The sequence below is a fragment of the Seriola aureovittata genome, chromosome 7, assembly GCF_021018895.1.
Source record: "Seriola aureovittata isolate HTS-2021-v1 ecotype China chromosome 7, ASM2101889v1, whole genome shotgun sequence".
Lineage (NCBI taxonomy): Eukaryota > Metazoa > Chordata > Actinopteri > Carangiformes > Carangidae > Seriola > Seriola aureovittata.
Window position 1 is genome coordinate 8,930,089 of NC_079370.1, and position 25,225 is coordinate 8,955,313.

General features: G+C 38.0%; 2 protein-coding genes across 2 annotated transcripts; one reads left to right on the forward strand and one right to left on the reverse strand.

The window, feature by feature from the left end:
- Positions 1-5,329: 5,329 nt before the first annotated feature.
- On the forward strand, positions 5,330-9,115 carry yrdc (yrdC N(6)-threonylcarbamoyltransferase domain containing). The gene is made up of 6 exons (XM_056379883.1): positions 5,330-5,593; positions 5,950-6,145; positions 7,017-7,131; positions 7,244-7,363; positions 7,484-7,614; positions 8,257-9,115. Exons 1-6 carry the CDS (start codon positions 5,422-5,424, stop codon positions 8,321-8,323), a joined length of 801 nt encoding a protein of 266 aa, XP_056235858.1. The 5' UTR covers positions 5,330-5,421; the 3' UTR covers positions 8,324-9,115.
- A 171-nt stretch (positions 9,116-9,286) lies between these two features.
- On the reverse strand, positions 9,287-23,098 carry LOC130171757 (glycoprotein endo-alpha-1,2-mannosidase-like protein). Its single transcript, XM_056379879.1, has 4 exons — positions 21,797-23,098; positions 19,443-19,552; positions 12,623-12,699; positions 9,287-11,516 (listed from the first exon to the last, which is right to left on the reverse strand). Exons 1-4 carry the CDS (start codon positions 22,305-22,307, stop codon positions 10,880-10,882), a joined length of 1,335 nt encoding a protein of 444 aa, XP_056235854.1. The 5' UTR covers positions 22,308-23,098; the 3' UTR covers positions 9,287-10,879.
- Between the last annotated feature and the right edge of the window lie 2,127 nt (positions 23,099-25,225).

Consider the following 25,225-nt stretch of genomic DNA (forward strand, 5'->3'; position numbering starts at 1 on the left):
TGTCAAAAAAACGTCATAGTATAGTATGGCATAATAACGTCATAGTATAGTAAGGCATAAAAACGTCCTAAAAATGTCATAGTATAGTAAGTCATAAAAATGTCAAAAAAGAGCATAGTATAGTAAGGCTTAAAAATGTCATAAAAATGTCAATTTATAATAAGGCATGAATTGTCAAAAAACGTCATAGTATAATGAAGCATAAAAATGTAAAAAACGTCATACTATAGTAAGGCATAAAATGTAATGAAAACGTCATGGTATAGTATGGCATGAAATGTAATGAAAACGTCATGGTATAGTATGGCATGAAATGTAATAAAAACGTCATAGTATAGTAAAGCATTAAATGTTAAAAACGTCATAGTATAGTAAAGCATTAGATGTCATAAAAACGTCATCGTATAGTATGGCATAAAAATGTCAAAAAAGAGCATAGTATAGTAAGGCATAAAAATGTCATAAAAATGTCATCGTATAGTAAGTCATAAAATGTCATAAAAACGTCATAGTATAGTAAGGCATGAAAACGTCAGAAAAGGTCATAGTATAGTAAGGCATAAAATGTAAAAAAAAGACGACATAGTATAGTAAGACATAAAAACGTCATAATATAGTCATAGTATAGTATGGCATAAAAACATCATAGTATAGTAAGGCATAAAAACGTCATTAAAAACGTCATAGTATAGTATGACATAAAATATCACAAAAACGTCATAGTATAGTAAGGCATAAAATGTCAAAAAAAACGATATAGTATAGTAAGGCATAATTACGTCATAGTATAGTATGGCATAAAAACGTCATAGTATAGTAAGTCATAAAAATGTCAAAAAAGAGCATAGAATAGTAAGGCATAAAAATGTCATAAAAATGCCATTTTATAATAAGGCATGAATCTTCAAAAAAATGTCATAGTATAGTATGGCATAAAAACGTCATAGTAAAGTAAGTCATAAAAATGTCAAAAAAGGTCATAGTATAGTAAGGCATGAAAACGTCAGAAAACGTCATCGTATAGTAAGGCATAAAATGTAAAAAAAAACGACATAGTATAGTAAGGCATAATAACGTCATAGTATAGTATGGCATAATAACATCATAGTATAGTAAGGCATAAAAACGTCATAAAAACGTCATAGTATAGTATGGCATAATAACGTCATAGTATAGTAAGGCATAAAAACGTCCTAAAAATGTCATAGTATAATGAAGCATAAAAATGTAAAAAACGTCATAGTATAGTAAGGCATAAAATGTAATGAAAACGTCATGGTATAGTATGGCATGAAAGGTAATAAAAACGTCATAGTATAGTAAAGCATAAAATGTTAAAAACGTCATAGTATAGTATGGCATGAAATGTCAAAAAAACGTCATAGTATAGTAAGGCATAAAATGTCACAAAAACGTCATAGTATAGCAAGGCATAAATATATCAAAAAAAGTCATAGTGTAGTAAGGCATAAAATATCATAAAAAGGTCATAGTATAGTAAGGCATAATAACGTCATGGTATAGTATGGCATAAAAACATCATAGTATAGTAAGGCATAAAATGTCATAAAAACATCATAGTATAGTAAGGCATAAAATGTCAAAAAAACGTCATAGTATAGTATGGCATAAAATGTAATAACAACGTCACGGTATTGTATGGCATAAAAACATCATTGTATATTATGGCATAAAATGTCAAAAAAACGTCATAGTATAGTATGGCATAATAACGTCATAGTATAGTAAGGCATAAAAACGTCCTAAAAATGTCATAGTATAGTAAGTCATAAAAATGTCAAAAAAGAGCATAGTATAGTAAGGCTTAAAAATGTCATAAAAATGTCAATTTATAATAAGGCATGAATTGTCAAAAAACGTCATAGTATAATGAAGCATAAAAATGTAAAAAACGTCATACTATAGTAAGGCATAAAATGTAATGAAAACGTCATGGTATAGTATGGCATGAAATGTAATGAAAACGTCATGGTATAGTATGGCATGAAATGTAATAAAAACGTCATAGTATAGCAAAGCATAAAATGTTAAAAACGTCATAGTATAGTATGGCATGAAATGTCAAAATAAACGTCATAGTGTATTAAGGCATAAAAACGTCATCCTATAGTAAGGCATAAAATATCATAAAAAGGTCATAGTATAGTAAGGCATAATAACGTCATAGTATAGTATGGCATAAAAACATCATAGTATAGTAAGGCATAAAAACGTCATAAAAACGTCATAGTATAGTAAGTCATAAAAATGTCAAAAAAGAGCATAGTATAGTAAGGCATAAAAACATCATAGTATAGTAAGGCATAAAAACTTCAAAAAATCGTCATTTTATAGTAAGGCATAAAAACGTCATCCTATAGTAAGTCATAAAATGTCACAAAAACGTCATAGTATAGCAAGGCATAAAAATATCGAAAAACGTCATAGTATAGCAAGGCATAAAAATATTTTAAAAAATGTCACAGTATAAGGCATAAAAATGTCATAAAAACGTCTTATTATAATAAGGCATGAATGGTCATAAAAATGTCATAGTATAGTAAGACGTAAAAACATTATAGTATAGTAAGGCATAAAATGTCATAAACACATCATAGTATAGTTAGGCATAAAATGTCACAAAAACGTCATAGTATAGTAAGGCACAAAAACGTCATAGCATAGTTAGGTATAAAATGTCCAAAAAAACGTCATAGCATAGTAAGGCATAAAAATGTAAAAAAAAAACATCATAGTATAGTAAGGCATAAAGACGTCAAAAAACGTCAAAGTATAGTAAGGCATAAAATGTCATAAAAATGACATAGTATAGTAAGGCATGAAATGTCAAAAAAACGTCATAGTATACTATGGCATAAAAACGTCATAGTATAGTAAGGCATAAAATGTCACAAAAACGTCATAGTATAGCAAGTCATAAAATATTATAAAAACGCCATCCTATAGTAAGGCATAAAATGTCATAAAAACGTCATAGTATAGTAAGGCATAAAAAATATCAAAAAACATCATAGTATTGTAAGGCATAAAAACTTCAAAAAAGAGCATAGTATAGTAAGTCATAAAAAACGTCATTTTATAATAAGGCATGAAACGTCAAAAAAATATCATAGTATAGTATGGCATAAAAACATCATAGTATAGTGAGGCATAAAATGTCATAAAATCGTCATAGTATAATTAGGTATAAAATGTCTTAACAACGTCATATTATAGTAAGGCATAAATTGTCAAAAAAATGTCTTAGTATAGTAAGGTACAAAAAAGTCATAATATAGTAAGGCATAAATTGTCATCAAACCATCATAGTATAGTAAGGCATAAAAGCGTCATAGTATGGTTTTCACAACTGTCAGGGTAATCAGGGTTTAGCTGGACCCAAATGCAGCCAACACTTGGGAGACGGTGCAGACAGGTTTATTAAACAAAAGAACTTAAAAAAACAAGCACAGGGAACCACAAGGAACAGCAGGGAGACACAAGAACTTAACCAAGAAACAGGAACAGGCAACATGAACAGACCGAGGGTAAAGCAGACATGAATAGACTGAGGACAACCAGACGCGGACGGCTCTGCGACCAACCAGACATGAACAGGAGACGTGAACCGATGAGGACAAACCTAGAAATCAACAGACGAACCGACACAGACAAAGGCGAGCACAAAGACTATATAGACAAGGGAGGCAAGGGTGATTGAACACAGGTGAAACACATTAGGGCGGGGCAGACAATCACCACACAGAAAACAGGACCAAGACAGGAAGCAAAACACTGAGACACACAAGGAAACAAATTACAAAATAAAACAGGAAGTGCACGGGGAAACAGAGCACAAGACAGGGAAGACTAAACTAAACACTAAAAATACCCAAAACCAAGAACAGAAACCCAAAACACAGAAAACTAAATCAAGAAAGTCCAAGAAAGTCCAAGAAAGTCCAAGAAAGTCCAAGAAAGTCCAAAAAAACAAAACCCTGGAGCCTCCAGGCTGAGACCATGACAATGATGAAGCATAGTCATAAAATGTCATATTATAGTAAGGCATAAAAACATTATAGTTTAATAAGGCATAAAATGTCATAAAGAAACATCAAAAAACGTCACAGTATAGTATGGCATAAGATTAAAAAAAAAAACGTCATAGTATAGTAAGGCATAAAATGTCATAGTATAGTAAGGAATAAAATGGCACAAAGACGTCATAGTATAGTAAGGCATAAAATGTCATAAAAACATCATTATATAGTAAGGCATAAAAACGTCATAGTATAGTAAGGCATAAAAACGTTAAAAAAAATCATAGTATAGTGAAGCATAAAATGTCAAAATCGTCATAGTATAGTAATGTATAAAATATCATAAAAATGTCATAGTATAGTAAGGCATAAAAACGTCAAAAAACATCATAGTTCATAGTAGGGCATAAACACGTCATATGCATAAAATGTAATAAAAATGTGATAGCATAGTAATGCATAAAATGTCAAAAAAACATCATAGTATAGTCACGCATAAAAACGTCAAAAAACTTCATAGTGTAGTGAGACAGAAAATATAAGTAGGGACACTTCCCTATTGTCCATATGCATAAGCATGGCTATAATTCATGAGTTGATTGTCAACTGAATTCTGTCACATTACTGGTTAAAACACATTAAACTCATTATAGAAGCCCATTGGGGGATCTCATTCAAATGATCATGTAAACATAGAAATCGAAATATAATTTTCCACATGTATTTGTTCTAGGATTACACTGGACTTGACTTGATGGATATGAGAAGAGCAGGAAAAGCAGTCAGCAGGTTCCATTTCAAAGTATTTAATCTTTTGCTTGCAGTGAGTCAGGTTGTAGTAGTTACAGCTGAGTGGTTAGTTAGACTAGTTAGTGTAGTATTTCTACAAATAAAAGAAAGTGCACATACAGGTCAAATTCCATCATATGATTTTGAATAAACAACAACAATGAACAATTCACAAACGTCAACATACATTTGCACTTAGCACAAGAAGGACAATGAAATTAGATTATACCCCCTAAGCTGACATTTTCATTTTCATTATATAACGTGAGGAACTGCAGAAGAATTGTACTTCATGCAGGGACACGTAATTTATTTATTTTTCAAATTTTCTTTATGAGACAGTTTCAAATATATTCATTTATGGACTACTTGTTAAATTGTAAAATGAATTTGTCTGGGGGTTTTTTTGTAATTAAGTTTCTTATCTAATGGTGTTTCTTCATTTTAAGTAAAATTTCCCTGACATTGCCCTTTAAGAAACGTGTCGTCATAGTTTGGGGGCGTAACCCGGAAGACTTTTCTGTGATGTCATCTGGCGACAACATGCTCCTCGGCTGTGAATCGAAAAGTCCGTGGTTGTAGCTTTGGTTTTATGAAGTCAGTTTGTAACATCGCTGTTGAATTACTCAAATCAAGAGGAGCTCACAGATCCGCCGCGGCTCGCCGAGTCGGAGCAGAAATGTGCAAAGAGCTCAAAACCAAAGTGCTGCGTTTACTGCCGCCGACCTCCAACGGGCCGACTGTTAACCAGGAGGGCCAAACAGGTGAGCTGAAGTACACGTGGGTTGCTGTAGACTTGTTTGTTTTCCAAACAGGTGAATGTCTCCGAGAGGTTTCAGCGGCTGAAGACAGATTGACATAAGGTGTCAGTAAACGTCACAGTGTGTTGCATCAGACTCCTGATTTTCCTGTTGTCAATGATATGGACCTTCCCCGGTTTGTTTTTAAAAGGTGAAATCCTTTCTGTGATTGTGAAAACATCAGTTCCTGCAGCTTAGGAAAAGCTTTTACTCTATGTGCGCCCCTCATTCCTTGAGATGTTTTTGCCCTGTGTTTTGTTGTCATTGGAGCTTTTGCAGTGGATGATGCCCCATTGACCCTCCCTGTTTTTGAACTGCAGATGGTGCTGAAATCCTGCGTTGCACGGTGAAGGCCCTGAAGGAGGGCCATGTTGTTGCTGTGCCCACAGACACAATCTACGGCCTGGCATGTCTGGCCCAAAACTCTGAAGCCATCAGAAAAACCTACAACATCAAAGGTCGAAATGGACACAAACCACTGGCCATCTGTGTAGGAGAAGTCCAGGATATTTATAAGTAAGTTTCTGCTGTTTTACCATTAGAATGAGAGGAACACTGATCGTGGCCCATTTTGTTGTTTGGCGGAGCGTGAACAGTAATATTTCTAAGAGTTACAGTTTTAATGCAGACTTCTGTGCAATTTAAAACATCAGTGGCAACTTGTAACTGTAACTTGTGTTGGTGTCAGTCCCTCAGAAGTGTGATTTCTTTCTAGACCTACTATTTTGCACACACAATATGTTACTCATACACAGCGGAGTCACACGTATAAGAGGCAGAGATAACATCTCCACACCAACAAGACACGGTTTACATTTCAAGCAACAAGCACACCTGCTATAACAGAAATACCCCTTTATTCATAACTTAATTTGCTAGATAGATACATCACTAAATCAGAAGACACATGGCAGACTGATGGAAAAAACTGAGCATCATCACTCTGGACTGAATTTTGGTTGCAGCTAACAATTACTTTCATTATTGATGAATGTGATTAAGATTGTTTTTCAGTTAATTTCTTGGTTTATAAGTGGTGGTTTCAGTCCAAAACCCAAGGATTTCCAGTTAATCACATAACAAAAAGAAAAGCAGCAAATCGTCATAAATGAGAAGCTGGAACAGGTAGCATGTTTGATATTTTTGCTAGAAATATAAAATGATTATTGGTTATCAGAACAGTTTGCTTTTCTTTTCATTGACAAACCCACACACTGACTAATCATTTAATAATTTCAGCTCAAGGCTAAATATAGAACATCTTTAGACTGACAATGCTTTGAACAGTGTAATACCATCTGAAGTGGAATTTTACAGCTCACAATTTACAGCATCACTGACTTTAAAAGTACAGCTCAACTTGGCTTGTTTTTGTTCATGTGGTCAGGTACTGCAAGGTGAAGGTGAAGAAAGAGCTGTTAGGTGACCTGCTGCCTGGTCCCGTCACTCTGGTGTTTGAAAGGTCTGAAACGCTGAACACAGATCTCAACCCCTTTACCTCAGTAAGTTCACTCCTTTTAGGAGACATTACTGAAAATAAAACACCAAATGATTCCAAGTGATTTGTTAATAAATGTCAATAATCTGTTGTTTTCATGTCCTTGTGTCCCTCAGCTTGTAGGTGTACGTATCCCAGACCATGCCTTCATGAGGCGCCTTTGCCAGATGTGTGGGGAGCCACTGGCACTTACCAGCGCCAACATCAGCTCATACACCAGCACTGTGAAAGTACATGTAAGAGGAAAAATGTTTCCCAGCATCTTAATTAATGTAAGAATGATGTTTTTTCTTTTTTTTCTTGCTTCTTTATCTTTAATGCTGCTGTTTGTTTTGTTTTTTTTTTTTATTCTGAAGGAGTTCCAAGAACTCTGGCCTAACCTAGCAGTAGTGGTGGATGGCGGACCAATAGGAGACCAGAGCCGTGCAGGTTCAACGGTGGTCGACTTATCCCAATTTGGTAAATACAACATCATCAGGCCAGGCTGGTAAGTTAATGCTGTTACTGGGACCAGTTGGCTTTCATCTCCTGCAGTTAAAAATCTCAAAATTATTTAAATGATAATAATGATAATTTTGTGACCTGTTCCTGTTTACTTAACAACTCTGGAAGAAAATATATGCACCAAAATCGGGCACAGGCTAATTTCTTAGAAAGCTCCACCTGCATTGTGCACCTGCCAGTGTTTTGGTTTACTGCTGTGCTTTCTACTGAGGCAACAGTGTCATGACAACATACTCCACCACTGGGAGGATGAGCCAGCTGCAGCACCTGCTATGATTATGAGTCTCCTGGAAGCTAGTAAACAAAATGTGAGCAAGCCTGTGCAGACAGAATATTTAAATACTGACCACAGAAAGTAATCAGGGGTGTTTTGCATTAATTAGTGAACTAAAACACTGCTGCAGTCTACTACACACAGACGTATTTGCGATGCTCTTCCACAATCTTACCAAACTGTCACCACAAAGAGGGACAATGGTGATAAAATGCCATATGGAGTCAAGTTGATTGTATTGTGTTTAAACTCTACTTTGTGACTGAACTTCACCTCCCGCCAACCTTCCCACACTTAACCTGAAGGAGACTTGGTACATTAATTGAGAAATGACTGTAATTCTGTTTTCAGTGCCCTCTCTTCTACGGTTGATGTGCTGGAGCGCAAATATGGACTGTCAGAGGACTCGGGAAAATGACCTTTGAGCTCTCCACACTCCACAACACATGCTGAGACGCACAAATAGCTTTGACCTTGGGGCTTGGTCAGAAAAGATGAATCCTTTTGATGTTCACACAGAAGAATTTAGTGTTTCTCAGGAAAGACTAAACATCATGAACAATTCAGGTCTTAAACCACTGGTATTGTTCTGGCTGCTGCTTTAAGGTCTGATGTTACTTTTTTCTTTTGATGAACATATTTTCTGCCTTACTTTGTGTGTACTATCCTGGGATTATGTGGGATTTTAAACTGAGTATTGTAATTGTAAAAGTTTTTTTTTTTTTTTTGCAATTATAAACAAAAAACATTTTTTGAATTTTCAAAGCAGTTTAACTAAGAATACAGTGGTTTCAGTTAATATTTTGACATACTATTTTGATGAGGGTTATGCGTCATAGGCCCCCCATATAAGACCTGAATAAATCTTTCTGATAACATAAAAGGATAGGAGTTCATTGACTACGCATGAAATTTTTATGAGTTCAGAACAGTTTTTATTAAATTATGAATCCCCTGTATTTATTTTGTCAGTTTGAACTGTGCGAGGCTCTTACTACAGTTGGTCCCCAGCTTCAGTTACAATAACTCTGTTTTATGTTGTAGCTTAAACTACATGTACAAGTTAGAAGATACTGTAATACTTAAGAGTCATGTTCGTTCACACACAGACCAAGTGGATGCATACTATGAAATACTGATCTGATGTAAATTTGTTTTGATGGAATGTATAAGCTTGGCACAGCCACAATAAAAGGTGTTTTTTTTTTCAGTATCGCTCTTCATTATGAATATGAGGCCATTTGACACATGCTTTCGGTATTTTTAGGTGTCTGGATTACTCATTGTTGATTATTAATGGCACGTGAAATCAAGACTCAGATTGTGTTTAAAAAATAAAAAAATATCAACCAAAGACAAATTATTCTCAAAGATGCCTGTCTGAAAGTACTTTTACTTTTAATAGACAGCAGGATTTCATCAACTCTAAATCACACACACATCCATACAACAGAGTGCCCCAGTAAGTGATAGGTTTTTATCCAAAACATTGAGCCCCAGCCTCAAAACTTTCAACTTCTGATTCTATTGATTTAACTTAAGTGAAAGAAGGTAATGTGTGCCCACAATGAACATGGCTTTTTTTTCCATACAGGTAATTACACCAAAATTCTGATTAATTCAAGTAGGTCTGAATATAATATAATAATAATATAAGTTTAAGGCAAAATTTAGTGTAACTGCCCTCCAATGGCCTGACTGACTTACTCTAATACTGAACACCTTTGTTGGTTAGCATAGTGAAGAGTAGCAGTGGTAATCTTCATGCTACAAATATTCAAAAGGACATTTAATTTTACTCACCAGCTAATATACATTTCTTGGAGTTTCTTCAAGATGGTTTTCAGTGGTGCAGCCTTTTTGACAGAATTACAACAATCTGAAATTATATGAAACCTTATTAAATATTGTACAATATATATAAAACAAATAAGACAGAGAACTGAAAACTGAAATAAAACTTTTAAAGCAATAGGTTGACATATTGGGAAATAAATGTATTTGCTTTTGTGCTGAGAGATAAGTTGATTTAAGTTTTGTCAGGTAACTAGCAGAGACTCCATAAAGTCACTGCACTTGGCCAAGAAGTAGTCCAGCACATAACACCTTGTAAAACTGCAACTTGTCCTTTCTAGATTTATGTTTTTGTATTGATTTAACAAACAAGATATAATGTTTAAAGGGTGGATGTTATTACCATTAAACAAAACCAGGCTAGTTGTTGGCTTTATGCTAAGCTAAGCCAAGCGGCTGCTGCCTGTAGCTTCATATTTAAACAATCTTCTCATCAATATTTCCCAAAATGCTGAACTATTCCTTTAATTTTATAGGACTCATGTTGAAGATTTTTGTATGACATCTGCAATAAAACCACTCTTCACTTGCTTCACTTGCTTAACCCTCATGTACTGGTTTTAAAAACACTATGTCATCACCATATTAATGAGCTCTCTGAACCTGAGCAAAGGGAAGATCAACATTTGTGTCTCATTCTGTTTAATGAAAAACCATAAAAGTGCCACTATTGCTATTGTAATGAGTTATATATGAGGACTTCACATGGTGACACGTAGTATTTATGAATATGTCAGGCAGTAGTTTTTCTGATAGTGGGAGTGTTTGAGCTAATTGTGAAATAAGTCGCAGTCAGTGATGAGTGACAGACCTACAGAGCATTTTAGAGGTCTGGGCTGTCAATAAAAGTTGGAGAAAATTCCCCAGACTGACTCTTTATTGCGGCTTTACCTGAAAGTTCAATTAAGAATGTCCTGTTCAGATTAGCATGTGAGCACAAATTTGCACACACACACTTGCAGCAACTCTAACATCCAGTATAGTTAAAAGGTAAAAGAAAGTCCTTATGCGCTCACATCTATACTGATCAGTCTCTACATTCACTCCCTATTCTGTTGTTCTTTCATGTGTACACAAACATCAACTAGAGCATCCTGTTTCAAGTTCATTTGAGCAAAGCTCACATAAGCCATTGCTCTTTCTCTTTGTTGAATTCCTCTGCCCAGCGGCGGGTCAGCTCCAAGTAGTGATCAGGTCCATGTGGCTGATAGTCCAAGTATACACGTGTCACAGTTTTTTTAGGCATTGCCCTCTCTATCTGCGTCCCCTCGTGCCATTCATTAAAGGACGTGATAGTGACAATCTCTGGCCTCACATTGAGCGCCGCCTGCAGGGCCGTCTCGTAGTAACGGCCGTTCACTCGGTTGCGCGTGTTGTGGTTGTTCCACGGCCGAATGCTGGTGTCGATGTAACCAGGTCCCACGCTGGGGATGAAGAGGAGATTGTTGCCGTCACAAAACGCTTTGATGGCCTTCCAATTCTGGTGAGAAGAGCCGAAGGAGAAGCCATTGGAGGCAAAATAAGTGTACATGCCATCAAAGCCACCTGCAAGGATGTCGTGCTTGTGGCGCTCCTCCACGATCAGGGCAATGAAGATGGAGTCATAAGCTGAGCCACGCACACTGTGGGAACCGGTGGGAGTCAAAAATTCAGACCAGGACTCTGGGGGAGTTAGGTAGGAGTCGTAGATGTAAAACAGTGGGAGACTCTTCCCTGTGCTTGAGGTGAACTTGTAGAAGGCTCCATGGTCACCGTACCTTTAAAGACAACGATACAGTTAGTTAGTGCTGAAACAAGTCAAGAGGCTGCACTGTTCTTTACAGGAAAATGATCATTTTGCAGGCTTTAATCGAAAAGTTAGTTTCTGAGTTTGGTGGAGTTTGAGTCATTAAAATCAATTGAACATGGAAAGGGTTTATCCTCTGGGGAGCACGAATCTTGGCACTTAGACCCCTGAAGAGGCGATTGGCCAGCATGGGTCAGTCATTACAAACACATGCCCTGCAGTCAAATATTGTTCACACCCACAGAACTTTATTTTAAATTCTGGTGGAGAGCCAAAAGTTCATGAAGATGCCAAATTTGCTTGGGAAAATTTCAAGGAAATGTGTATAAAATAATGCGAGAAATGTAGAATATTAACGTTCAATGAAATGGCACAGCTTCACTTAATATCTACCTTACAATAAAGAATATATTTAATGTGATGCTGTCAAGACATTGTGTAGTAAGATGAGTGTAAAAACTTTAAATAATACAAAAGTGGAAACTATACATTAAAGCGGTTTGGAAGGATGTTTACAGGGTCACCAAAAACATTAAGATTTATCCTACCATGTTCCATGAATGTCCACAGCAAATATAACATTTCAGGATACCCTGTCATGAACAAACGTGGTCATGGGAAAATTATGACCAAATGATGTGTCCTAGTAAAAATAGTATAGAGAGGAATAGTATATAATTGGCATTGAACAGTACATAATTATATAATCTTGCTCTGGAAGTGTCTGGCAGACCAGTCATGCCACATGCTATTATCATCACTATCGAGACAAAATATTAAGATTTGCTTGTTGTTTCTTGTTTAAATCTTTTGGGGGAATTATCTTTGAGGGGTGGACTTTTGAGTTTGTATGTACTTGACAGTTGCTCCTTTTCAGAGCAACCCCACTACTAAAGGTTGAGGAAAAAGCATTTGCTTCAAAAACTCATTCATAAGTCATGAAACTGGCCTTATATAATCAGAAATTCTTACTTAAAGTATTTCAGTTTTGTGACTACTGTTCTTTCAGTTATGCATGAAATCTTAATGGCTTTCTATTTGAGTTGACACAGTGATGGAGAGGTGCAGAGTGCCTACCTGTCAATGATATACTTGATGTTGTCATGCACGCTCTGGTCATTGCGTCCTCTGTATGGTTGGATGTGAAATGCAACCTGGGAAAAACATGCAAAAAGACACATGACTTGTTGGCTTCCATTCATCCTATTACCTGTTAATTAAAAAAAAAAAAAAAAAGGTGCCACAATCAGCACTTACAGATGACCTTAGCAAGTATTGACCATGAATCAACAGTCAGTTTCTCAGGGAAAAATAAAATGAATATTATAGTCAAAGGTTGTTATAGATGATTATACCGTTAAAAAAAATAGAAGTAGTTCTACCATTTCAATTCTGCAAAACAAAAGAAGTTAATCATGCACCATTTTGACATGGTGTGGCCCGAAAGCATAGCATGGCATCTGCTTTCTCTAACCTACTGCTATGTTATGGACTATATTCGTTTACAGTCTTCTAAAAACTTCTGAATAAAAGAGGGCAACACTGACTTGGTACAACCACACTATCTTACCCAGATCCATGCGAGTGTAAAGAACCATGTTTTCCCTCTGTTTCAGTTTCCTGACAAATTCTGTCACACTGTAGAAGAGGTTTTTCACCCAGAGTGGTACCTCTCAAGAGACTGTTGTAACACTCAGATAATGGCTCTAAAATGGGTATTTGCAAATGATGAACAAAAGCAGCAGAGGAACAAGGGACCTAAAGTGACATGTACACAAAAAGTTAAAGGCATGGCCAGAGAATTCACTGACTTTGAATAATGCATGATCAAAGGGAAACACTTTTCTTCTCCAGCAGTGGACAACCATGGGGAACAATGTGAGGGAAAATGGCTTTTTAAGATGATGGAGGCCAACAGCAACTAAATGAATGCAAGATGTCATCAGCTGAACTGACACATGGTTGACTGAGCCTACAGTGTATAACTCATGACTTATTCCAGATATAAACCTAGTGTTAAGCCTGCATCTAGTCCAGTATTTTTACTTAAAATAAACAACCATTATCTAGCAAAAGATCTTAATGAAAAAGCTGCTTTTGTTCACAGCATTTAATCTTTGTTAGCTGTTGTAATTACATACCAATCATCAGTTAAAATGGTTTAGTGACTGGAAGCTGTGGAAAAAGGTCTGTTGGCAACACAGTATTTTACTATAATCTAACTTCTAACTTAATCCACCTAATCTAATTTATTGGCCATAAGTGTACCGATGCATTAAGTGATGTTTGGAATAGACTGTAGCCTTGCAAATTGTTTTAAACTGTCTATAGATAAACTGTCAGCTGGAAGCAAGAAAACAGAATCACTTACGCCAGTAACGAAGATGCTAAGTGCTTTTATGAGCAAGAAAATGTACATTTTGATGGTGTCAGATGCATTTTGCTTCCAAAATATCAATTTTAATAAAAGATAGAGGAAGGAAGATCCTGGCGGTCTGAAATCAATGTTTATGAAGCCATAACTCTCTGGACTTCTTGCCCAGTAAAGTGAGATCAAACATGAACCTATTTTAAAAAGCTGTGGGGTATTAGATGATATGACGCCACGTAATAATCATCGACAGATGTGGGGGGGGCTGTGATGCTCTCCTGTTCACTGCAGCAGAGTGCAGGCTACTAGAAAACTCTGCTCATTTTTGTAAACACACTGGCCCATTACTCTGTGGTAATTTAGAAGTAAATGAGACAAGAGTCAACGCATTTTAATACCTCATAAACACTGACAGCATGAGCCTGGAACGACCCCAGCATGATTTATGCTGAGCAGATTGGAATTTAGTGCCATGTCATGCAGAAAGCTCTAAAGAAGGGATGTGAGCCGTCACAAAGATAGAGGTCCAGACCTTAACAACAATTAGATTAATTTCAACAAAACTGAGGAATTCTTTATTCGAGATTGTCAGTTTCACTCTGTGGTCAAAGCCATTGAACGCACATCCCAATGTAAGGTCACAAAAAGACTGAATGTAGCTACTCGGTGCATCTGGAAACAAGAAAGTGTGGCTGATGCCATCATTGGGCACCCATGGGCCATATTCCCCTGTGTACATGCAACTACATGGCCTACTTACTAGATTCAACTTTTACAGCCCCTCAGGGTGCAGATTGTTCAGAGGCAAACTGAGTCATGGGACCCATGATGCACACTTCCCCTCTGCCCCTTCCCTCCTGCACCCAGCTTCCGACCCCCACCCCTCCACCCTGTCCCCACCAAACCGCCCCCACCCTCCCCTGGGCAGAAGGACTATTTCAGCTCCTCTTCAAGCTGAGGTCGAGCAACAGCAGCACTGCTGTGGAGGCTCCATGTGATCTGCTCTCCAACCCAACAGCCATACACAATACACGAGCTGTGTGTGGGTGCTGCTGAAATGCTGCTCAACTTATATAATAAGAAAAAGTACATCGCTTTCTTTTGTGGTGTTACACAAAGAGGGATCAGTGTGTTTTTAGCAGTGTGTTGTGGGATAGCCAGGATTTGTTTTTAGCTCTGTTCTAGTTTCCATTCACCTGCATCTGTACTAGGCACAAAAGCATGTCACTTAGGTTTCAGTAAACTGTAGGAGCGCTGTATCAAAATCTAGATTTTCTTTGTTCTAATTTTGTTTGCCTGTGTTACTTGTTCTGTTACAAGCTCTAAAATATTTTTAATGACTCATCTTAAACTCAGGTATATATACATAACTGTCCTTATCCAATCTGATGTGATTAGGGGCAACTAGCTAATCCTACCCAACATATAAAACTTAAATGTTAACTTGTAGGTCATAATGTCTTGCAGAGAAATAGTAAGAGGATCTTGATCTTGGAGCACAAGTGAATTTGATTTAAATCTCTCTCATAACTAAACACAGACCACATGTTTCATAACCCTCTGAATATATATATATATCAAACTGAAAATATCATGTTTGGACTGTAAAACACAAAATTTCAATACATTTCCACCTAGATTTCTAACAGGCATTTTTCATTCAAAACCATTAATCCATAATAAAAAACAAATTTGCAGCTCTGAATCATATTGTGTTCAGAGTCTGATTTTCCTCAATACATCTGGGGTCACCAGACACCCATCAGCAAATGTATGTCCAGGGGCCTCTAATAGCTTAATCTGGCCATAAATCATGGAAAGGTTAATGCCATATTCATGCCTCATGAAGGTACATAAAACCATGGTAAAGGCTAATTCATATGCTGCCTTTGATTGCTCTGTCAACCAGAGCGCTTGGCTCCTTGTCGTCCTCGTCCTCAGTTAGGAGACAAATCACCACAGGACAAGAAAGGGTGGAGATAACAGATGGAGACCAAAGCACACACAGAAAGGTATCCTCTCCCTCTTTCACAGAATAAAAGTTTTGTGTGTTTTAGACAAGCAGAGTTCTCCTGAGACTTCAATTTCCCTGGGCTTTCTTTCTTTGTCTTATCTCTGTATAATTTGTGCACTAGACTTTCCACAGGCCTGATGTTTCAAAGCAAAACTGCTCACATATTTTCTTAAGCGGCTTTCAGATTAGCTGGTAGCCACTTTGCTACCACAAACAGATATGTGTGTTTCCTGAATTCAGATCTGATACATTTTTGGCTGCTGGCACTGCTCCTGTGGGACCATCTGTCGTTGTCCTTCTCCACTTGGGCTTCCCTCCCTCCTTTTAGCCTGCCTTTCAGTCGAAAAGAGCAAAGACATTATCTAATGTTGTTGCTTAAAAAAAAAAAAAAAAAAAAAAATCAGCATTAGTAGTTCCAAATGATCAGAGCCAAAGTTCTTTACCTTGTCAGCGTTTTTCTGAAATTATGCAAGAAGAAGCACTTCAAAGATAAATGTCCTTCTGTGCAGAGGGAGTGGGAGGAGTTCATCAAAAACAAGGAGAACTGGAAGAGGATGCTTAGAAACCCTGCACTCAACATGCTGCTGTGCATGCAATTTTATTCTAGAGCTTTCTCTGCTCTCTGAGTGTGATCTTCTAAATGCTTTTATAAAACACAAAGATGAGCAGTTCCTTATTTCAATGATATACTAAAAATGTTCAGTGGATTTATACAAAGCATGTCACAGTCTGTTTTCACACACACGCTTCCTCCACGCTTTTTATGAAAATGTCATGCTAGCTGGGTCACTGATGACAATAAAGCACGGCATTAAATTCAGTCTATTAGCTTCTATCCTGACAGCATTATGTGTAAAACCTCATCAGCTCAGCGTTGCATATCTAATCCCATCGTTCTTGTCGTGCCCTCACGGAGATACATTATATCTTTCCCTGCAGCCAAACGGCAGAATAAACAAATGTGATATCAAATCTGACAGGCATGCCTAACAAACCTACTGCCTCTCATCAGACTTGTTTATGGAGAGGATGAGGTCAATATGTGTCACATTGCTGCTGGAAAGTAAATTATCTTTATCTTCACATCAGGATACAAACTCTGGAATGATAACAAGCTGTGTAATAATGAAGACCCTTTCTGTTACTTTATATACAATTAACCTTGATGATAACTTTAGCAACATGTAAATACAACTTGTTTCTGTGTAGGTTTTGAGTTATTTTAATCGTATACAATACTTCAATGCGCTTCTATAAATACAGTTACATTTGTAACCTGCTGATGTTAGCATATATGAAGCTTATTCTGTACTGATCTTTTTCACAATTTGACAAACTTTGTATCATGTCTCAAATATGTTATGTCAAGTAAATAAGGACTCAAAAAGCAAAAAAATTCTCAATGCTATGGCCTCAGTTTACTATTTTATTTCCGATGAACATCATTAGGGCTGCAACTATATTATTTTCATTATCACCCATTGCAATTTCCCAAGTGATCTCTTAAAACATTTTGTGTTGTTCCATCAACAGTCCAAAACCCCAAAATATTCAATTTACAATAATATATGACGAAGAAAAACAGTAATTCCTTATATCTAAGAGGCCGGAACAAGAGCATATTTGGCATTTTTTCATTGACACAATCGATAATGAAGTTGCAGATTATTCTTTGCTCAATTCACCAGCTTTTTGTTTCAGCTCCAAAAATTATAATAACTCTAACAAAACCTTACAGTAATGCTGATGCTTTGTACTTTGTTTTTCCTTTTCAGCATGGACCAGTAAAGGTTTTATCTTGTACCTGCCCCCCTAGCATGTCATCTGTCTGATTTTTCTTTACTTAAATATGTAGTGTGTTGTGCAAATGCCGTTGGTGCATTATTAATGGTACCTGCTTCGACATAAGAAAACTCTTACAAGCCAGTCTCTCTTATTTGACATTTCTAATTCAGTCATACGGAAAGAATGCCCCCCGAGCAGCTTTTGATCAGCACATGAACACATGATGTATCTCTCTTCAACTCTCAGTTCAGAGAAATTTTAAAGCGGAAGTCTTAACAAAAGAACCTCAAACTCTGATCACCATGTCGATCAAAAACAGCTATGTCATCAAAGACAGAGTCATAATCTTACTTTGTCTCTCTATCTGAGCATCTGATACGAATTGTATCGTATTACAAGAAAGGGTTTCCCGTAAAAGTTTAATAAGCCCACAATATAGTGACAGGAGACAGAGGGGCCAACATGGGCGGCAGTTATTTTCTCCATCGCACCATTTTCCGACCTAATTGGCAAATGGTCATGTGGTTTTGCTACTCCCCCACCTCTCCACCCTGCTGATGTGCTCCCAAGCTCATTGAGTCCTCACTGAACAACTGCTCCAGCAGCAGAAGCAGCTCTTTGACCTGTTTTTCACTCTAATGCTGGGGATGTCACTGCAGTGGCAAACATCCGGAGTCAAATGCCTGAGTAGCAGAGACAGCCTTACAGGAGAAACGGCAAAACAAGTCGAGCTTCGGCAGCTCTCAATCTTACTCTCCAGTGGCAAAAGGAAACTGCAGCATCACAGTATAACTCATCACAGCACAATAGCTGGTTTGAGATTACTATCCTGAGCGGTGTTAAACTCGCTGCTCACCTCTGTGAAGCATCAGTAATCCATAGCATTGTGTCACTGTGCTACTAGTAAGGTGAATGGATGGAAAGATAATAGACAGACAATCATATTTACTCATTGAACCTCTAGCAACCATTCAGAAATAAAGTAATGGGCATCTCTCCATGAAATGACATTTGACTTCTACAAGCTGGAAGTTTTACACATTAGGCTATTTAAATACAATATAGTGCATTGGCTGTGTCAGTTGTAGCCTTTCTGCAGTTTAGTCTAGTTTGTAGTGTGTGAAAGGCATACTTTCAGTTGGTTAACTGTACATAACCTATTACCAGACATCCCCCACTTTTTCACACAAGCCTGAAAATAATGGTTACTATTCTTCAACCCTTTTGATTACAGTCAATAGCCTGGACTCAATCTAAAACAAAACTACCACTAAGTTTTTGGACATTTATTGTCTGGAACCTTTTATGCTGTTGTCTTGTCCAGGTCTTGCTTGCAAAAAGGGCTGGTTCACTGGAATTTACCAAATTAAATCAACAGAATAGAGGGGAATGTGCTTTAAATGCCTACTGCAAAGCCTATATCACCTGGTGGAAAACCAACAACTCCATCAACAGTTGTTGATTTAAAATGGACAAATCAACAATCATTTTCCTGGGACTACTTGGTGTATGCTGTGAAAACTGAGCTGAATATCATGCCTCAGAATAGATTTGATTCATTGCTCTGTTTTGGAGCCATGGACTCTTTCCTGGCTTTGTGTCAGGTCTTTCACACACACGCAAACACACACACACACACACACACACACACACACACACACAACACACACACACACACACACACACACACACACACACACACACACAATGTGCTGATGCCTTTTTACCTTCAGGTTGTGTCTATATGCAGCATCCAGTACAGCTGGTACCAAATCCTCAGCAGGTTCCCCGTTGTCATCAGCCAGACCAGGAGGATACCAGGACAGGACCAGAACCCCTGGAGACACACAGAAACACACAAGTCTGATCATGTATTCAGGACTAAAGGCATTGGCTAATACCTCAGAGAGTGCCATTATCTGCTGTGAACCTATGTCCAAAATGCATATGAACCTCTAAAAATGTTAACTTATGCATTGTTGGAATGGTGTATGGATTTCATGTTGATTGCAAGAAATGCTGACAATCCTGTGGGGGGAAAGGGTGGTGAAAAACCTTTGCTTTCATTAATCTACAGTGACATTTTCATGCAGCCCTTCACACAGTTTTACAGACCCATTTGAGACCACTGAATTAAGTTGTGCTTTTATTAAAAAGCACTAAAATTTCTACCCTGATAATTCATTAGGGTAATTACTGTTCTTATTTTACAGGACTCTGACAGATGGTGGTAAGGTTTGTGGAAAGATGCTGGATGGATGATGAGACAATATGCCCTTGTACACAGATATGCAAAAGGCCCCTGACCCCTACTACATAGGAAAAACAACTATTAATGACTATAAACTACATTATGCATCTCTTTGTGGAGATTTTCAGTCTCTTTGTAATCGTTTTTTGCTTCTGATCAGGGTCATTATGCATCACTTTGTGGTTGTTTTGCGTCTCTTTGTAGTCATTTTTGTCTTTTTGTATTTCGGTTCAGTAATTCATCCGTGGCTGTCTAAAGGAGAATTGATAGGTTTTATCTGAATGCCTATCTGCCCATCGTCCATATCCTGCACCCGATTGATGAATAAGCATCTGTCATTTTAAGACTATTTATTATGTCTTGTTTTAGTGGCAATCTCTCTGCATAGGTAGAGTTTGTGACAGCTCATAAATTGCAGTAGAGAAATGCTTGTTCATGCTCTGATGCAGGCTGAGAAATGGTGTCATATTGGCCACAGTGGTTGCACCAGAGAGGATCCGGCACATTGGATGTGCACTCAGAGCTAATTCATTAAACTCATGTCTGCTTGCTGCGGAGCTGTGGGAACTATTAGATTACAATACTCAACTATGTCTGGTGTGTATAAAGAATATGGCCACTGCTGTTTGTTTATTTACGGGCCTCTGAAGTTTTAGGGGATCAGTCATCAAGCCAAAAGAACAATTTACACTTGGGCTGGCTGTGCTGCCTAATTAAATGGAGTGTTTTAACGAAGCATTGTGAGTCTGTCCACCCGTGATCCATCTGTCAGTGCGGTGAGGTTTCAGAGGGTTGGATGGTCGGGTCATCATTCCGGATGGTGTACAATAACCTACTGAGCCGCAGAACAGAAACATCAGGGCCTATCATGTGTTGGCTGCTGATGGCTGGACACACAAGGCTGTTACTTGACACCAGACTACTGTTTTTTTACGAAAGTCATACAAGTTTTTGAAAAGACTAACAACATACTGTACCTATTAATATTTCATGAGACATCCCAAAAAACAGATCTAAGCCTGGAATGGAGATGATTAGGGCTGAGTGATAATTAAACACCTTACACTGCTTCTTTTCCCTTTCTTGTAACTAAAGCACACACTCCAACTTAACCTTAACACATGGTCTTTATATTAAGATGAATTCATTCCCCTTGGAGATTTTAAAGCTCTAGTATTATTTTTACTATTATTATTAAGTCTGTTTGTCAAACATCTTGTTGTTTATCTGAATACTACAAAAATATTACCATTTACTGACTCTCAGTCAAAACATATCATACCCTAATGATATGACCATATTGTGTTATTGTTTTGCCTACAGTATTTCTGGTGATTTAAGTAATGATTCTAAAACAGTTATTATAGTTTTTAACATTTGTTAAGAGTTATTAAGATCAGGTTTAAAATAAATATACCCTGATATTGATTTCAACTGTATTACTCAGCTCTAGGGGACATGCTGTGTGGAAAAGTTCACTTGAGTGAAACACACTCTAAAGTTGCCTGTCTAAGTTTTGAAATTGTGATAATTTTGACCTAAAAGTTGATCTCTAGTTAACTGAGGCTTCCAAAGTTGTGGAGTTTCTTCTGTGCTGCAGGGGGAAAGCGCAGCAGCAGATATTTGGGGACTTTCAGTTGAGCAAGTGGGGAGCTGTCCAGTGGATGTGTGGTGCTGAAAATGTTTACTGCCCCTCAAGCGAAAAGGAGGCAGTTTTGCGCTTATAGAAGCAAGATTTCTGTGCAGCTGCTGAGCAGGAAAAAAAACACAACACTCAGCTCTTCTCTCTCCAAGAAAATTTTGATTGCCCCATGCATCTCTGAACTGTACCTGCTGCAGATGCTCCGATCTGTTCCATATGGGACTCCAACACGTCCGGGTCCCTGGAGCTGTACGGATTGAGTTCGGGGTAGAAACTGGAGCCGATGTCCTCAGGCGGCATGTGTCTCCCTCTCGGGTAGCTGGACGCAATTTTGGGGTCCCAGTGTGGCACCAAGATGTGGTCCCAGTGAATGTACTTGCCGTCCATATGTGGGGTGCCATACCAGGTGTAGTAAAAGATATGAACATCATAAAAGATGGTGCCCTCAGGGCCGGAGTTGGACAAGACTACTTTGGTGTTGCTGCCAGCTGGGCGGGCTTGACCTGGGGACGCGGTGGCATCACGGGACACGGAGCGCCGGTCCATCTTCCCCGCTATCATCGGCAGGAGCACTAAACCCGGAGCCAGGTCCGAGAAACCGTCACTGGGCTTCAGGGTCCTCAGTCCCATCAAGGTTCCAAAGATGAACAACGTAAAAAGAAACAGAGCTATGCACGCTTTCCTTCGTAGCCGGGCCATGTTAGGCTGGAGTGGCAGAAGCTGCAAACTGCTTGAACGGGACGAGGAGCACAAATAAACCTCTTGTTTGTCCGTTACTGTTTTCCCCGCACCGAGAGTTCACCTCACAATCTGCGAGCTGCTCTTCACAGACGCTACATGATTCCAGTCCAGTCGCAGCACACTACTTGAAGCAGTTCGCTGTGGGATTTACAACTTTAATCTGCAGCTTCATGTTTTGCATTCTGCTGAGTTGTGAGGTCTGTCTGTTCACGTCTCCTCCTGCTCCTGGAAGAACTGCTGGAAATTTCGTTCTCAACGCTGTAGCCTACCAGTAGTCTAACGACTAATCCCGGTGATGTTGACGCTTTACACGGTTCTCCACACTGTAAACTCTCTGAACTCTCTTAACGCTTCCAAGCTGTCTGACCCTGTCCCGCCCAGGAGAAGATCCATCCCCCTTACACTGAGCAGATGACCGGCGTCGAGATGCAGTGTGATGCTCTCCGGTAATGTCAGAGGGATTTTCCAGCCTCAGTGGTTGGTTGGTTGGTTGGTTGGTTGGTTGGTTGGTCCTTTACACAGTGCATTTTGGATCTCAAAGAGGCGGGACTCCTATGATCTCTGCTTTCCCTGTGGATGCAGATACTTGCGCAGACAAAAATATAACGTGTAAGGAAAGGAAAAAAAAAATCAGAAATGCTGCAGATCAGCAAGAATAATTGATCAAGATTCCAGGCTTTAGGCCTATAATCTTGTCATTATGTCATGAGCGACATCACCGTGACTAATCACAGAGCCCGAGTCTGATCTCTTCGCTGGAGGCACAGAATAAGTGTCAGAATATTTTGTAAAGTTTAAACTCCAGTGTTTGATCGCCTGACTCTCACGTTTGCCCTATGCTGTGAGTTCAGAGATATACTGACATCTAGTGGTCATTTTATAGAACATACGGCAACTTTACCATGCTGCTTTCAGGTGCTACCGGAAATGATGGCATCCTAGATGTCTAGATGTAGTAACGTGCAGTTTAATGGACGGAGAGAGCGGGGGAACTTGTGGGAAAATTATTTATTATTAATAGGCCTATTATCATTTTCCCGTGCTGGAAACCAGCCAATTGCGAATTTCTCTCTACGACTTTTTAATTATATTCATAAGGAGCACTTTATAATTTAAGCCTATTCAATATTTCCACCGTTGAATTAAATAAGAGGTTTATTGGAGAACATGTGAATAGAACCACATCTTAGGCTATTGTTTGTTTCCACTCTCATAAAATAAGAAAAAAAACGTTGAAAACAGTTGTTGGACTAAATTGTGAATGTAATAGAGCGTTCAGTAAAGACAGCCATCTTTGCAGTCCATTAGCTTATTGCACCTTGTCCAGCTGAGTGAGATCCAAACGCCTTGGCTTCCGGCCAAGATAATATGGCAGCACTTGGGAGGTACTGACCCCTCCACTGGAGATGATCTGACTTGCTGACACTTCATTAGATTGTTTCCCTTGTCTACTAAGCAGTTTAGTCTGAGCACTGACCGATGGGCAGACACCTCCATGCAACCTGGGATTGAAGTTATTTGTTGTCTAATCCAAAATAACTGACTTTTTTTCAGACATTTGTCCAACAACCTGTAGCCTGTCATTACAGTTAAACTGACTGTGAGGGTGCTGTCAGCCGAAGGAAAGTGGGTACATGAAGCAGGCCATAATAGCAACCGATTTCTTTTTTTAAATAAGATTGTGAAAAGATTTAGAAGTTGCCAAAGTTATACAGTGAAATTCTGACAATATTAAAGTGAAAAGAGTGGGAGGAGCTAAAATGTCAGTCCATGGAAAAACATTTTGCGCCATTGTAAAGTAGATGCTGTGTTTGAGGATCAAGGTCATTCATTGTAACTTCTTTCTTTCTTCCATCAGATTTATTCGTTAAACTTATTAATGTATGTCAGGTTTTTCCAAAGGATTTTTTCAACGTCTTGGAGTAGGTCATAGATAATAAATTATAGTATTATATAATATTATTGCAGTCCATGTAAATAATTTTAATACCACAGGGAAAGGGGTTGTCTTACCATCTCCCATCTCGGTGTCTCATAATAAAATGTCGTTTTCCAGTCAAATTTAAATAATAATTATTAGCTATTATGAAGTCAAAATTATCCATAAACCAAACAAGGTAAAAACCAAGGAAGTTAATACGTGCTTAAATTAGTTCAAATGTTGCGTTACGGGTGTATTCAGCTTGACAGAAAAAACGTTTCTCATACACTTATTTTAATTTCCCCCGTGTCTTATCTTGCATATCTGCCATTTCAGCTGGTCGTAGATTATATTACAATCCTTCCCCGGCCAAGAAACCTGTTTATAAGCAAACTGATTACAAGTTTTTTTATGTAATGAAATCACTGGTACGGGGCATATCCTTCTCTGATCTGTGCTGTTCTTATTTATATAATCGGGTATATTTAACTGTAAGTCAGTTATGTAACGTTTGCGACCACATATAGGCTACACCAAGAGTTTTGCGGGTCCACAAGGGGTCGTCGTCGTAGTTGTGATGAAATCGACAGGTCACCTCTGCAACATCCATCAGGCGGTTTGTAGGTGCACAGAGGTGGAGCTGCAACCTCATTCACAAAAACTACTTAATTCTTAAGATCAATTTCAAATTAAATCGGTGTGTATCTATATGTATTTTACAATTACACTTTAGCTTTTTTTTTTTTTAACAATGAATTAGCCTACCTCTGCATTAAGTAATTTATGCTACCATGTTTATAAGTAATTATTAATAATTTGCGTTGGCTATAAAAAAAATCTAGCTTTTTTTGTTATTTCAGATTTATTAGTGTATTAGATATTTCACTGTGGGCTCGGTTAGCGGATCACTTTCCTCTGTCTTTGATTCATCCATCATCCCACAAGGACACCAGTC

Excerpts from the sequence above, each read along its gene's own strand:
- yrdc (XM_056379883.1), top strand. The coding sequence starts at position 5,422 with ATGAAGTCAGTTTGTAACATCGCTGTTGAATTACTCAAATCAAGAGGA. Across the intron at positions 5,594-5,949 it reads TAACCAGGAGGGCCAAACAG|ATGGTGCTGAAATCCTGCGT; the intron begins GTGAGCTGAAGT and ends TTTGAACTGCAG. Across the intron at positions 7,615-8,256 it reads AACATCATCAGGCCAGGCTG|TGCCCTCTCTTCTACGGTTG; the intron begins GTAAGTTAATGC and ends TTCTGTTTTCAG.
- LOC130171757 (XM_056379879.1), bottom strand. The coding sequence starts at position 22,307 with ATGGCCCGGCTACGAAGGAAAGCGTGCATAGCTCTGTTTCTTTTTACG. Across the intron at positions 12,700-19,442 it reads CATATAGACACAACCTGAAG|GTTGCATTTCACATCCAACC; the intron begins GTAAAAAGGCAT and ends TGTTTTTCCCAG. Across the intron at positions 11,517-12,622 it reads ATCAAGTATATCATTGACAG|GTACGGTGACCATGGAGCCT; the intron begins GTAGGCACTCTG and ends TTGTCTTTAAAG.